At 34.9% G+C, this 14,259-nt stretch overlaps 1 protein-coding gene across 1 annotated transcript; it reads left to right on the top strand.

The window, feature by feature from the left end:
- The first annotated feature begins 8,536 nt into the window (after window positions 1-8,536).
- Window positions 8,537-10,284, top strand: LOC138322370 (neuronal acetylcholine receptor subunit alpha-7-like). Its single transcript, XM_069266410.1, has one exon. The coding sequence runs from the start codon at window positions 8,558-8,560 to the stop codon at window positions 9,797-9,799; it is 1,242 nt and encodes a 413-aa protein (XP_069122511.1). The 5' UTR covers window positions 8,537-8,557; the 3' UTR covers window positions 9,800-10,284.
- Window positions 10,285-14,259: the final 3,975 nt, after the last annotated feature.

The raw sequence follows: 14,259 nt of genomic DNA, 5'->3' as shown, positions 1-14,259 counted from the left end.
ATGAAATGATGTGGTATATTCGTGTGATTTGAAATGATGTGGTATATTCGTGTAATATTAAATGATGTGGTATATTCGTGTAATATGAAATGATGTGGTATATTCGTGTGATTTGAAATAATGTGGTATATTCGTGTAATATGAAATGATGTGGTAAATTCGTGTAATATGAAATGATGTGGTATATTCGTGTGATTTGAAATAATGTGGTATATTCGTGTAATATGAATTGATGTGGTAAATTCGTCTGATATGAAAGTATGCGGTATATTCGTGTGATATGAAATGATGTGGTATATTCGTGTAATATGAATTGATGTGGTATATTCGTGTAATATTAAATGATGTGGTATATTTTTGTTATATGAATTGATGTGGTATATTAGTGTGATATAAAATGATGCGGTATATTCGTGATATGAAATGATGTGGTATATTCGTGTGATATGAAATGATGTGGTATATTCGTGTGATATGAATTGATGTGGTATATTCGTGTAATATGAAATGATGTGGTATATTCGTGTGATATGAAATGATGTGGTATATTCGTGTGATATGAAATGATGTGGTATATTCGTGTGATATGAAATGATGTGGTATATTCGTGTGATATGAAATGATGTGGTATATTCGTGTGATATGAAATGATGTGGTATATTCGTATGATATGAAATGTTGTTATATGACTGTGAGTTTTGCCGTTTTCTGATTGGTCTAGACCGCTCGGTCAGGTCTTGACAAAATGCAATGTCAACCTGAGACCGATGAACACCTGTTCAAAGGTTGACATTGCAAATCCGGTAACATGGCTATAATTAGACACAGGGAATTCCCTGTCTCTTCTACATTTTTCACCAATCAAAATAGATCATTGCCAATCATCGGGCAAAAGCCAAATCAGACATCAGTGTGATAGGATTAAGATAGATATTTTACAGATGTAGTTTTCCGGAAATTATATTGTGAAGAAGTATAACTGAAGTATTAAAAATACCTACTAAGGAATACGTGGGTGAAATTTTCTTGATTTAGTTTTGTTTAATTTTAAAATCATTCCACTAACCTTTCCTCAAAATTGTTTTAAATACTGAAATAGCAAAGCCTATATCGTTTCATATGAAAAAAACAATTGTTGACTTTTTGTAGGTGAATACGAGGAATTGTTAAACCTGAGAAAGGTGATATTCCCCGAGGCCGGCCTACAAAAAGTCAATATTTGTATAATGTGGTAAATTCGTGTGATATTAAATGATGGGGTATATTAGTGTGTTATGAAATGATGTGGTATATTAGTGTAATATTAAATGATGTGGTATATTTTTGTTATATGAATTGATGTGGTATATTAGTGTGATATAAAATGATGTGGTATATTCGTGTAATATGAAATGATGTGGTGTATTCGTGTGATATTAAATGATGTGGTATATTCGTGTGATATTAAATGATGTGGTATATTCGTGTGATATTAAATGATGTGGTATATTCTTGTAATATGAAATGATGTGGTGTATTCGTGTGATATGAAAGGATGTGGTATATTCGTGTGATATGAAAGGATGTGGTATATTCGTGTAATATGAAAGAATGTGGTATATTCGTGTAATATGAAAGGATGTGGTATATTCGTGTAATATGAAAGAATGTGGTATATTCGTGTAATATGAAAGGATGTGGTATATTCGTGTAATATGAAATGATGTGGTATTTTCGTGTGATATGAAATGATGCGGTATATTCTTGTGATATGAAAGGATGTGGTATATTCGTGTAATATGAAAGAATGTGGTATATTCGTGTAATATGAAAGGATGTGGTATATTCGTGTAATATGAAATGATGTGGTATTTTCGTGTGATATGAAATGATGCGGTATATTCTTGTGATATGAAATGATGTGGTAAATTCGTGTGATATGAAATGATGTGGTATATTAGTGTGATATGAAATGTTATGGTATATTCGTGTAATATGAAATGATGCGGTATATTCGTGTAATATGAAATGATGTGGTATATTCTTGTGATATGAAATGATGTGGTAAATTCGTGTGATATGAAATTATGCGGTATATTCGTGTGATATGAAATGATGGGGCATATTCGTGTGATATGAAATGATGTGGTATATTAGTGTAATATTAAATGATGTGGTATACTCTTGTAATATGAAATAATGTGGTATATTCTTGTGATATGAAATGATGTGGTAAATTCGTGTGATATGAAATTATGCGGTATATTCTTGTAATATGAAATGATGTGGTATATTCATGTGATATGAAATGATGTGGTATATTCGTGTGATATGAAATGATGTGGTATATTCGTGTGATATGAAATGTGGTATATTCGTATAATATGAAATGATGTGGTATATTCTTGTGATATGAAATGATGTGGTATATTCTTGTGATATGAAATGATGTGGTATATTCGTGTAATATGAAATGATGTATATTCTTGTGATATGAAATGATGTGGTATATTCTTGTGATATGAAATGATGTGGTATATTAGTGTAATATTAAATGATGCGGTATATTCGTGTGATATGAAATTATGCGGTATATTCGTGTGATATGAAATGATGTGGTATATTCGTGTGATATGAAATGATGCGGTATATTCGTGTGATATGAAATGATGCGGTATATTCGTGTGATATGAAATGATGCGGTATATTCGTGCTGTATCTCCATGTTATACAGTTATAGTGCTATCTCACTGAAGTTTGTCGCCAATGATACTGAACAGCACACCTCATCCGATCACAGTATCATGACAACGGACAATCCAGTCGTCCCACTTGCTTTGCTAATTACGAAATAGGAGTATTATAATTTGTGTTGTGTATCGGCCAGGGGAATGCTCAATTCTGGATCAAATGTGAAGAGGTTTCAATGGAGAAAATAGACCGGTAGAAAGAAGAACAAAAATATCCTTAATTTGTAAATTTATGCTAAATACGAAGTCTAACACAAAAATATAGAACAGCTGGTCACATGTTCAACACATGTACAGACATGCTTCGAGCATGTCAATCCAGATACAGAAAGCCACGCTTCAGATTGGATTTACAGTGCTAACAAAAACTCGAAATCACATTATTTTGCAGCTGCGATCAATTTCCATATAATAAATTGCCAAGAGTACCTTTCAAATAGATTGATAGAATACAAAAAGTTACTATAATTTGATTGCATACCTGGGGTTTGGAAATTGAATTAGACTTTATGGAAAGAAATATTTTGCTTTTTCTTTGAAACATAAATGAAATATATTGGAGATCCTTTCTAAGCCCTACCTATTGAATACAACATTGGCGATATATAAAACCTTTCTGTTGCCATAATCTTCCATTACAACAATATTTCTTTGACGTCGCATATGTATAACTATTGCCACAACGTTGCGCGATTTCATTTTCACTTTGACAATGCCATTATATGTTGTACATCGTTTCCGTACCCGGTTGTCCAGGTTGTACATGAGGAATGCCCTTTCCATTCGATGCAAATGGATGTATGAAGAGAATGACAAAACGTTACAGAGGCGAACTTGTGCTCACGAAGAAGTTATGCGAAATAACTAGAACTTAAAATTTAACCAGCAACTCACAAGAGAAATTAAATAAACGTGATGTAGTTTGCATCTTCGTTTTGGTAGAATATCATTTAATGAAGAAGTAGTTAATCTTGTTTTGTTTGGTCGAATCGGCTTAACGTCCTATCAACAATTACATAATTGTAACAACACTAATTCTTTATCTGGATACCGTAATTTGCCATCCATTGAATTAATCTAAGTACATTATGATTGGTATCGTTGGAAATACGGTTCTATGATTTAAGATTCTAAGGACGAGTGACCGTTATTAGTGGCCCTGCAAATAGGATGTTAGAATTGCACTTGCTGCCCCTATTGCATGATCGTAAAAGGCGACTAAATTTAGGATCTTATCTTTTCTCTTCTTCCTCACTGACTTTATCTTTCCTAATGCCTCACTTGGCACCGCCTCACTGTTGGCATGTAGTTGAGCGTTCGCCCTTGTGAGGAAGGCTCTGGGTTCTGTCCCCTGGCCAAGACACACCAAAGTCTATAAAAGTGGTAGTTTCTGCTGCTGCTTAGCGCTCAGCATACAGGGAGTGGGACGACTGGTTCGCCCGTTGTCAGTGTAATGGGACCGGATGGGGTGTGTTGTTTGGTGTCTTCGGCGGCATGTTTCAATGATAGAGCACTATAAAAAGGGCAACAGTTCCACTTTACAAGACGACAAAACATGAATATACCGCAGTCTCCCAAAACACGCACCTCGCACAACATACACGCAACACATCGCATACATGGGATACATACCATAGCTGTTAATAGGACGTTAATTAATCAAACAATCAAACAAAGACCATTATCAGATGAAGTCATGTCTGGCTTATGAGTATGTCCTATTAATAGGTTTTTACGACCTACACTGTGTGAGTGTAGGTGGTGCTAATGTATTGTGGGGGACTATGGATATATTCGTGTTGTCTCCATGCCCATGCGATAGTGATATTTCACTGCAGTATACCGATATAGACATCACACCCGTCAAAGTTCCCTTTCTGCTGAGTGTGTTTAGTGGGTCGCGAAAAGGGGCAAGTTGAAATAATCCATCTTTATTTTTTGCGAAGATAGCTAATACATTAAATAGTTTTTTTTAAATAATTCGCCATGAATTAATATACAGGTTTCCAAATTATTAAGAGTACTAAAGTAGCGATAGGCACACGCTACGTATATATTCGGTCAGAGACTTTGGCTGGCGCATATCTGAGAAGCTCAATGCATGTCCTTTATGTATACTTGTTCATAAGCCTGTAGTGATTTCGGTATAAACAAATCCAGTCTCAATCTAAATCAATACATGCTATAGGTGTACTGCATTGTGCGTGCACTTACCTCGTCATATACCTACTGCTTAAACCCAAGTGCCGTCTGGGACGTATTAGAAATAGGTTTTAAACTAGAATAGAACTATACACCACAAGGCCGGTTCCAACGTATTCTGTTTGGTCTGTATTTATTGCCAGCTGTCGTAGTTATCGTGTTAGAACGAAAAATAGGTTGACATATGAGGGTCATATCTAAATATTTCTAAACCTACTTCAGAACTTCATATTAAACCCCATAAAATCATTATATGAAAAATGTATATAGGAAACGATTACAGTTATATGAAGAAACAAAGAAAAAGTTTAACTTGTGCAAACCTACAGGAAAGCGCCATTTAATCTAGAGCCACTCGGAACACGAGGTAAATTGATCTTTTAGCGCCGCTCAGAACACAAAGTAAATGATCAGATGGAAAATCTTTGTGTACAGAAGACTAAGCATTGTGTAACTTTATCGAAAATACCAATGGTACCTATTCGGAAAACTATAGAGAATACTTGAGGGCAAGGGAAGATAACTCTCACTTACTAATCGATTGTTAGGTATCTATTGATGAAGTTTAACACATGCAGTGGATATATGCCAAGTGAAACAATCTTCTGTAATTTAAGAAGATTTTAATCATAATGTCATTTTTATGAATAACGTCATCTGGACAGTAGCAACAAAATATTGCCGAAATGTCTCATTTATTCTGCTATTCTTGTATTGATTTCAAAATGTTCAGACTGTAAAAATCATTGTCTTGATTCTGTGTTTGTCATTTTCTTCCATTGTACATCCCCGATGACCAATAACAAATCAAATTTCACATGTTTGTTATTTGTATTTACTATCCTTAGCATCCGTTTTATTTGTTAACCATTAAGTCGGTAATATATAAGCCAAGTATGTAAACGATAGATAAACAATGTTAAGACCCAATGTTGTTTATACACTAAGTGTAAATAACGTTACCAATAGATACCAATGCTTTGTTTTGTTAAATTTGTATTAACAATTAAGGTAGTTTGACCAGAATGATGCTCCCGAGTTATTTATTGGTTCGACAAACATCCAAAACATGTTTGCAGAGCTTCTATTGGTTAACATCAATGAATGGTAATGGGTATATGTTCTCCCGCTGATGGTACGTTCACAACTCTATTCTGACTCACAGAAACTTGAATGACAGCGAATCCTCGAAAGGTAGGTTTGGAACAGGTAACACACAGTTTCCAAGTAACTTCATATACTTTGATTCATTATATAGCGTTTCATATGACACATATACAAATGTTCAGTTAAACGCTGTTTTATACCAAACGGTTGGAATACAGTCCTGATAATATCACATTATACGAGGAGAAAATTATTTGTTTGGAAATAAAGAATCAAATCAATTTTTAAATATGATGTACATAATGATATCGTAATAATAAAATTAACATTACTTACAGATGTTTAATCTAACATATTGCCTTCCATTATTATAGCATGTTCTAATTCCAGTTCTAAATGTATAAAATAGAATCGCGTGACGATGAAGTTCAACATAAAACAACTATAGAGTATTATTTCATTAAACCAGCAGGAATAGGAACATCATATTCTATTTACCTTTTTTTCATTTAACAAAATTCTTAATAAGTTCATTGATTTGGATTAACTGGATTGGTTATTCGATTACTTGGCCTTAACTAGTTTAGTTATCCGATTACTTGATCTTAACTGGTTTGGTAATTCGATTACTTGGCCTTAACTAGTTTAGTTATTCGATTACTTGGTCTTAACTGGACTGGTTATTCGATTACTTGACCTTAACTAGATTAGTCATTCGATTTCTTGGTCTTAACTGGTTTGGTTATTCCATTACTTGACCTTAACTAGTTTTTTTATTCGATTACTTTGCCTTAACTAGTTTAGTTATCCGATTACTTGATCTTAACTGGTTTGGTAATTCGATTACTTGGCCTTAACTAGTTTAGTTATTCGATTATTTGGTCTTAACTGGATTGGTTATTCGATTACGTGGCCTTAACTAGTTAAGTTATTCGATTACTCGGTCTTAACTGGATTGGTTAATCGATTACTTGGTCTTAACTGGTTTGGTTATTCCATAACTTGGCCTTAACTGGTTTGGTTATTCGATTACCTGGCCTTAACTGGTTTAGTAATTCGATTACTTGACCTTAACTGGTTTTTTATTCGATTACGTGGCCTTAACTGGATTGGTTATTCGATTACTTGGTCTTAACTAGTTTAGTTATTCGATTACTTGGCCTTAACTGGTTTGGTTATTCGATTACTTGACCTTTACTGGATTGGTTATTCGATTACTTGACCTTAACTGGTCTGGTTATTCGATTACTTGGCCTTAACTGGTTTAGGTATTCGTTTACGTGGCCTTAACTAAATGTATTTTGATCATAGACGGCGTTTGTGTATAAAGCGTTTAATTGTTTGTTTGTTTAATTAATTAATTAACGTCCTATTAGCAGCTATGGTCATGTAAGGACGGCCTCCCATGTATGAGTGTGTTTGCGTGTATGTTTTGGGATTTGCGTGTTTTGGGAGACTGCAGTATATTCATGTTGTCTTCTTGTATAGTGGAACTGTTGCCCTTTTTATAGTGCTATATCTCTGAGGCATGCCGCCGAAGACATCAAGCAACACACCCCATCCGGTCACATTATACTGACAACGGGCGAACCAGTCGTCCCATTCCCGTTATGCTGAGTGCTAATCAGGAACAGACACTACCACTTTTATAGAATTTGGTGTGTATCGGCCAGGAGACAGCACCAAAAGCCTGCCTCACAGCGCCGAACGCTCAACCTAAGTTAATATAGCGTTTAAAGAGAGGAGATTCCTATAGAGTTGTGGGTTTCACAAAGAAAATATGGCGTGCATGATGCTTTTCCTTCTTGTAATTTTATTATTTGTTTTAAAACATAATTTTACTTTAGTATTGATGTTGTTTCCCCGTGGAATACCAGTTTCCAATGTTCGGAAGTAGAAAGTGGAGGCAGCAAAATGCAATATCTGTAACAGTAGAGGAGAAAATGTAGCAGTCAGACTTGGATTCAAACCCGTGATCTCCGAACACTAGGTGCATGCTCTACCGACTGAGCTACCTGTCACCGATGATCAACCCAGTCCAATCTTGCTACATTTTTCCTTTTTCTTTCTTTTTTTTAGGTCTTTGCCCTCGAAGACATACGAAACCATTACCATACCACAGGGGGGATTTTAGTTGGGCGCTATTTTTGTAACAGGAGAGGAGATAATATTGAGGCCAGACTGGGATTCTATTCCGGACATTAGAAAACAGGCCGAATGCTCTATCTACTGAGCTACCCAGTCACTGATTCACGAAGCGAATATTTCAGTGCCATAATTAGTATTTGCTTCGCGTATAAAATTACACTTTAGCACACCAAGGCACGTTCACTTTTCAACAGTTTATGTTTCGTTTACTGCTTAATTTAGTGATCTTAATATGAAAAACGTATATGGAATTTGTATTTCTAACAAAATATGCAATTTGTCAAAATTATTTCAATTTCAATTATTTCTATAATTATAACTGATAAAAGTTATTATCATTTTCTCTGCAGGTAATACCTTAACGAAGAACAATGCTTCCAACAAAAACCATTGTATTACTGATGCTCTGTACACCAAGGATGGTGCTGGGAGGCAACGGGACGATGGCCGACTGGATACGACTTACTGACACATTGTTCGCTAACTACACGAACGAGATCTACCCTGTTCGTAACTTTGGGACGGACACACTGATCATAGATACATCAATGTTTCTTCTTTCGATTCTCGACTTTGATGAAGTGGCTGGTATTATTACAATAAGTGCTGGAGTAGTACTTGGTTGGTACGACTATCGTCTGCAGTGGCTACCCAGTGAATATGGAGGAATCACAGAAATTCAAGTAAATGGCTCGAAGGTGTGGAAACCAAAAGCCTATGTAATCACGGCAGCTGATGACCTAAGCAAGATTGGAACCAATGACTTTGACGTCGATATAGCATCCAACGGTTTATGTTACTACAGTCCGGGGAAGCTGTTAAAATCGACATGTTCGGTGGATATGTCGAAGTTCCCAGTTGATACTCAGAAATGCGACATCCGAATACTGCTGTGGGGCTCACCCAGTGATGTCAGACTCACATTTACGTATAATTATATAGATTTGACGTACTATACTCCTAATGGGGAATGGAATATTGATAAGACTTCGGTGTCCTATTATATGGGGTTCGGATCTCCTTCCACTACCATTGATTTTACCATTCAGATATCAAGAAAGTACATGTATTTCATCGTCTCAATGACAATACCGATATTACTTCTGTGCTTCCTGAATCCGTTCGTTTTCCTATTGCCTGCCTCGTCAGGTGAAAGGATCTCCTACACCATTACGATGTTCTTGTCACTTGCTGTCTACATGACATTGATCAGCGACAACCTTCCGAAAGTGTCGGAGAATATGGCGGGGATGTCCTACTTTCTACTGCTCTCTCTTTTCTACAGCAGTGTGTTGATTGTATTAACAATATTTACACTTCGATGTGAAGCTATCGAAGATATCCAGAAATTTCCGAAGTGGCTTAGGTGCGTTACGCGCTTCTGGTGTAAAAGAAATGGAAACAAAATTTCATCTAACCAAGTATCGTCAAAAATTCCAGATTTTGAAAAAAAGAAAGACCTTGAAACAGAAGACGTTATCGAGGTCGACACCGACTTCATAAACGTTTCGCACAGTGAAGTGATGGAGATAATTGACAAATTTCTATTCGGAATATCCTTTCTGGTTATCATTATAATAACCGTCTGGTTTCTTTGTACTCACTATGCGTAAATCAGCAATAATAGCAAGAATCCTAGTAAATTATTTTGTTCTAAAAAAACATATCTTCAATCTATAGGCCATTAACCAGATAGGTGATTTGTTTTACATATATTCAACATATTCATGTAACCTGAGCAATGTATATGAATATAAAGAAATTAAGTGAATTAAAATGGGTTCTACATTCGAAGATCTCTTTTTTTACATGTCTGAAATCAACTGAGGTAGTCATGGTTTCTGTACTATTTTACTCAAAGACTTGCTATATCACGACGTCATAATTGATTTTCGACCAGCAGGGTTAATAAAAAAATAATGAATTATTTGTGCTCGTATTGACGTCTTTACGTTTACAACATGATATGGCTTTGGATAAAATTCTATCATGATTTTAGACGAGAAATGCAAACATAAATTGCCACCAATTTGCTAAGGTACATATTTACTGATGGTTTTGTATTTGCCCTCTTTGTAATTGAAGTTGAATTGTTTGAGAACTCCATGTAGTGCCGTCTATGTTCCTGTTCTGCTAGAGTTAATCATTAAAGTTAATAACATCGATTAAACCTAACGAAATTAGATGTATGATTGTATAGATATGTATTGATGAAGTAAAGGTTGTTTACACTGTTCAGAAATAGCTAGATCGATATCATACCCACCTTAATGACCAGATAGCCGGGACCAGATAACAGTTGTTATAAAACAAGTCAACACGAAGGTATCCTACAGCTTTCGGTGATTCACTTAATGTAGACGATGACCAACGTTTCATGTGATGGAAAAAGGTCATTATGTCATGTATGACGTCACGAGCCCCATTGATCAATAATGATTGAAAATAGTAGGTTGGAAAAACCCAAATGTTTGTCATCTACAAAGAATTTGGACCTTGAATAATAATAATAATAGACTCAATATTTATTGAGGATGAATTTACATGGTCCTCCTGTTAGTAAAACACAATATCATTTGTTAGATAAACTGGCAGACAAATTAAGCAAATTGATAAACAATCGCAAAAAAAGATAACAGAAATTATACTTAAAATTATCACAGGATGCATAAACCCCATGCATGGTTATTCCGTCATTAAAAGATTAAAACATTGTCATAGTTACGTGTAAATATAGCAAAATCTAAAAGAAGAATGAATAATAAGGAATTCAAATAAAAAAACTAAGAAAAAAAATGATTAGACATCTCAATAAAATACAATAATGATTTATGATAGTGATATACAGTGCTGGACAAAATTTCGTTAAAATGTGGAAAACATTTTCTTCATGTCATTTGCTAAACGAATCCAATCATTGATGCTGCCCCTGCGAGATGGTATCCAAGACATCACGAATATACATGAATGATTAATGAAATTTCAAGAATATTAGCAGATTGTGGTTCATGAAAACAAGCTCATGAATATTCATCAATGAATTTCCTGAACTCTTCATGAAGTTTTATATACCATGAAACATTCATGATTGTTCATGATCAATGTGTCAAGAATTATCCATGAAGTTTTATGCATGACTGCGATTCATTAAAATTCTTAAATTTTCAGAATTTAAATGAATATCAGTTATGCATAAAACTTCATGAATGATTTTTAACATGTTATTTTATTCATTTTGATGAATTTTAATAAATATCCACTGAAGTCACATGATCACACGAGTCACTTATATATATATATTTCCCGCCAAAGCAGTCAAAATCCAAAATGACTGCTGTATCTGCTGGCGTGTGGAAAGAGAAACATTATTCATCTTACAATGGAAGTTTTGGCACATTAGTGAACTGGTGATTCCATTCCTGGATCTCTTTAAGCACAGATAAACACTCAGTAAGTTTTGATTTTCTGCAGTTCTTTTTTCAGCATGAAATTGTTGCACACTGATATTGCTATAGTGATTATGCATAAATATTGGTTTGTAAAATTTCGTCAAATGTTATTGAGTTAAGTTGCGTATATACTATCATGCTTTATAACTATAGGTTTGCTTTGGACATTTACAAAGGAGTAGGTACAATAAAGGTCAATTTTGGCCCCAACAGAGATTGCCTTTATTTTGATACTATATACATCAATATATGGGAATTATAAAATGCACACTTTTAATACATTCTGTTATGTTGTTGCCTAGCAACAGGCCTGGCAACGAGCATACAGTATTGATGCTAAAACAGACACTTGAATTGCTTTTAAAAATTTCTAACGCGTAGATTAAGGTGGAAACTTTAAGAAAGTTAGTACTTTGTGATGTGTGTATAAGAAATCATCGAAACCATGTCATGTTTCATAACACTTAACCATATTATAGCCCATAGTTACACCATAGCAACCATTTTCTCTCCATAGCAACAACACTCTAGACACTAAAAACACAAAATAATGAGATTTTAAAGATATTTAAATCAATCTAATTTTACGTCTGTTCATTCCATTTCTGTATTTCAGCAGGGTATACGTAGTCTTCACATTTCTTGAATTTTATATCAAAGTCCCAAAAGGATAGCAACAACGTAATATAATCACAATCTTATGGCACTACTACATGTGTACACTACGGTACTACTTTACGATATGTTATTACATGTATACGCTCGCTATTTAGAGCCGGGCCTTCCTTTTTCAAAATCTGGGCTGTATACAAAAATGGCGGCGAAAGAAACGATGAGTAAAGGAAATGTTCTATGTCAAGAGATGCATACATTTGCTGAAGTCGGGAAATCTTTTACGGAACGTCCGACGTGTCAATGCCTATATTCGTGTCTATAGATCTTGTGTAGGTGTTCAAACAAACAACTATACCAAGAAAACAATAACACGAACATGATATGGTGCTGGAAAATCATCGAATTTTGCTTCCATTCGGGTACGTTTCTGATTAAAGTTGTATGGTCTATAACTTTCGCTCTTTTTGTCATAGTGAAAACTGTTTAAGTGTTATACATATTTTTTCTCCGTCTGTCTGAGGTTTAAACTTTCTAATTTTCTAATTTTACCACTTTTTATAAAGTTGCAGCACTGGAAGTATCTATAATTATAAAAGTAAAAAATCTTTTTGACGTGTACACGTGAAAAATAGGCTCGAAAGATGCCGAATCATTCCAAACTCTTCCGAACATCGTCGCGACAATCTCGAAGTAAAACGAGAGTTGTGAAACCAAGAGAAAATATCAACAATTTTTCATAAACAAAATATGTGGTCGACCTCATCAGACTCTATCTACAAAGAAAATAATGCTCGCACATTACAATATTTGATACACACAACATTTTACGGTAATGTGTAAATTCGATGTTTCAAATACTCAATCTGTGGACATATATCAACTATCGGTATAAGAATATACTAGCATGATTTGCTCATATAGGCCAGAAGGAAAACGTAAACAAACACATGTGTGCTTACGCTAGTTACCTGGCTGACCACGTGCAGGTCGTGTCGAACGTCAGTCACGTGATACGATTAGGAATCCGACAAAACCCGAAGTCACTGAACATGGCGGTGATTGAAGGCGCTTTATTCAAAACCAGGAATATATGATTCCTAGATTTCGGCTCTGTTATAGGCCGACATATGCTTTTGGGGAGCTAAATCATCAAGTTACATGTCAATGTTTAAATATCAAATATTTAAGTTACATATCGTTACAGTGAAATTAGCAGCAATACAACTTTAAAACATCAAAGTCTTCTGAATTTAAAACAATTTTCTAAGGACTTCCATTTAAGGCATTAAAACATATCTTGAGATGGTGTTTCATAAGGTACACCTAAAATAAGTTTAAATGGCTGCTTCTGGGCCTTGAGAAGCTTGCTGATCAGATTTGAGTTACATCCTTATCATACTGTACTACATATACAGAAACAAGAGATCCCATATTAATCTAAATTCCTTAAATAAAATGAAGGATCTTTGCGCCAACCAAAGAAGGATCTATGACTAACAATGGAAAGAGGTATCTTTACCTTGCATTTTCAAACTTTTTCAAACATACTACATGTAAAATTTGAGACAGATCGCTTCAGTACTTTCTGAGAAACAGCGGTAACAAACTTCAACGATGAAATCCAAGATGGCGGCCAGTTGGTCATCTTGTTGACCAATCAGTCCCAAAAGGTATGGAATTTCAGAGAGATCCCTTCAGTTATTTCTGAGAGAGAGCGGTAAAAAAAACCTCCAACTATCAAATTCCAAGATGGCGGCCAGTCGGCCATCTTGTTGACCGAACAGTCTCAAAATGCAATATGTACAACAAAGGTCCCCGGGGAACCTACATAATAAGTTTGAGAAAGATCCCATCAGTACTTTCTGAGAAATAGCGGTAACAAACTTTAACTATCAAAATTCATTGTATATCGGCCGTTCGGCCATTTAGTTGACCGATAAGTCCCAAAATGCAATATGCACAACTAGGGCCCTAGGGGAACCTACATATAAAATCTGAGACAAATCCCT

This window comes from Argopecten irradians, chromosome 4, assembly GCF_041381155.1.
Source record: "Argopecten irradians isolate NY chromosome 4, Ai_NY, whole genome shotgun sequence".
Taxonomy (NCBI): domain Eukaryota; kingdom Metazoa; phylum Mollusca; class Bivalvia; order Pectinida; family Pectinidae; genus Argopecten; species Argopecten irradians.
This window is presented reverse-complemented; position numbering and strand designations above follow the sequence as displayed.

Coding starts and splice junctions, on each gene's coding strand:
- LOC138322370 (XM_069266410.1), top strand. CDS start 8,558: ATGCTTCCAACAAAAACCATTGTATTACTGATGCTCTGTACACCAAGG.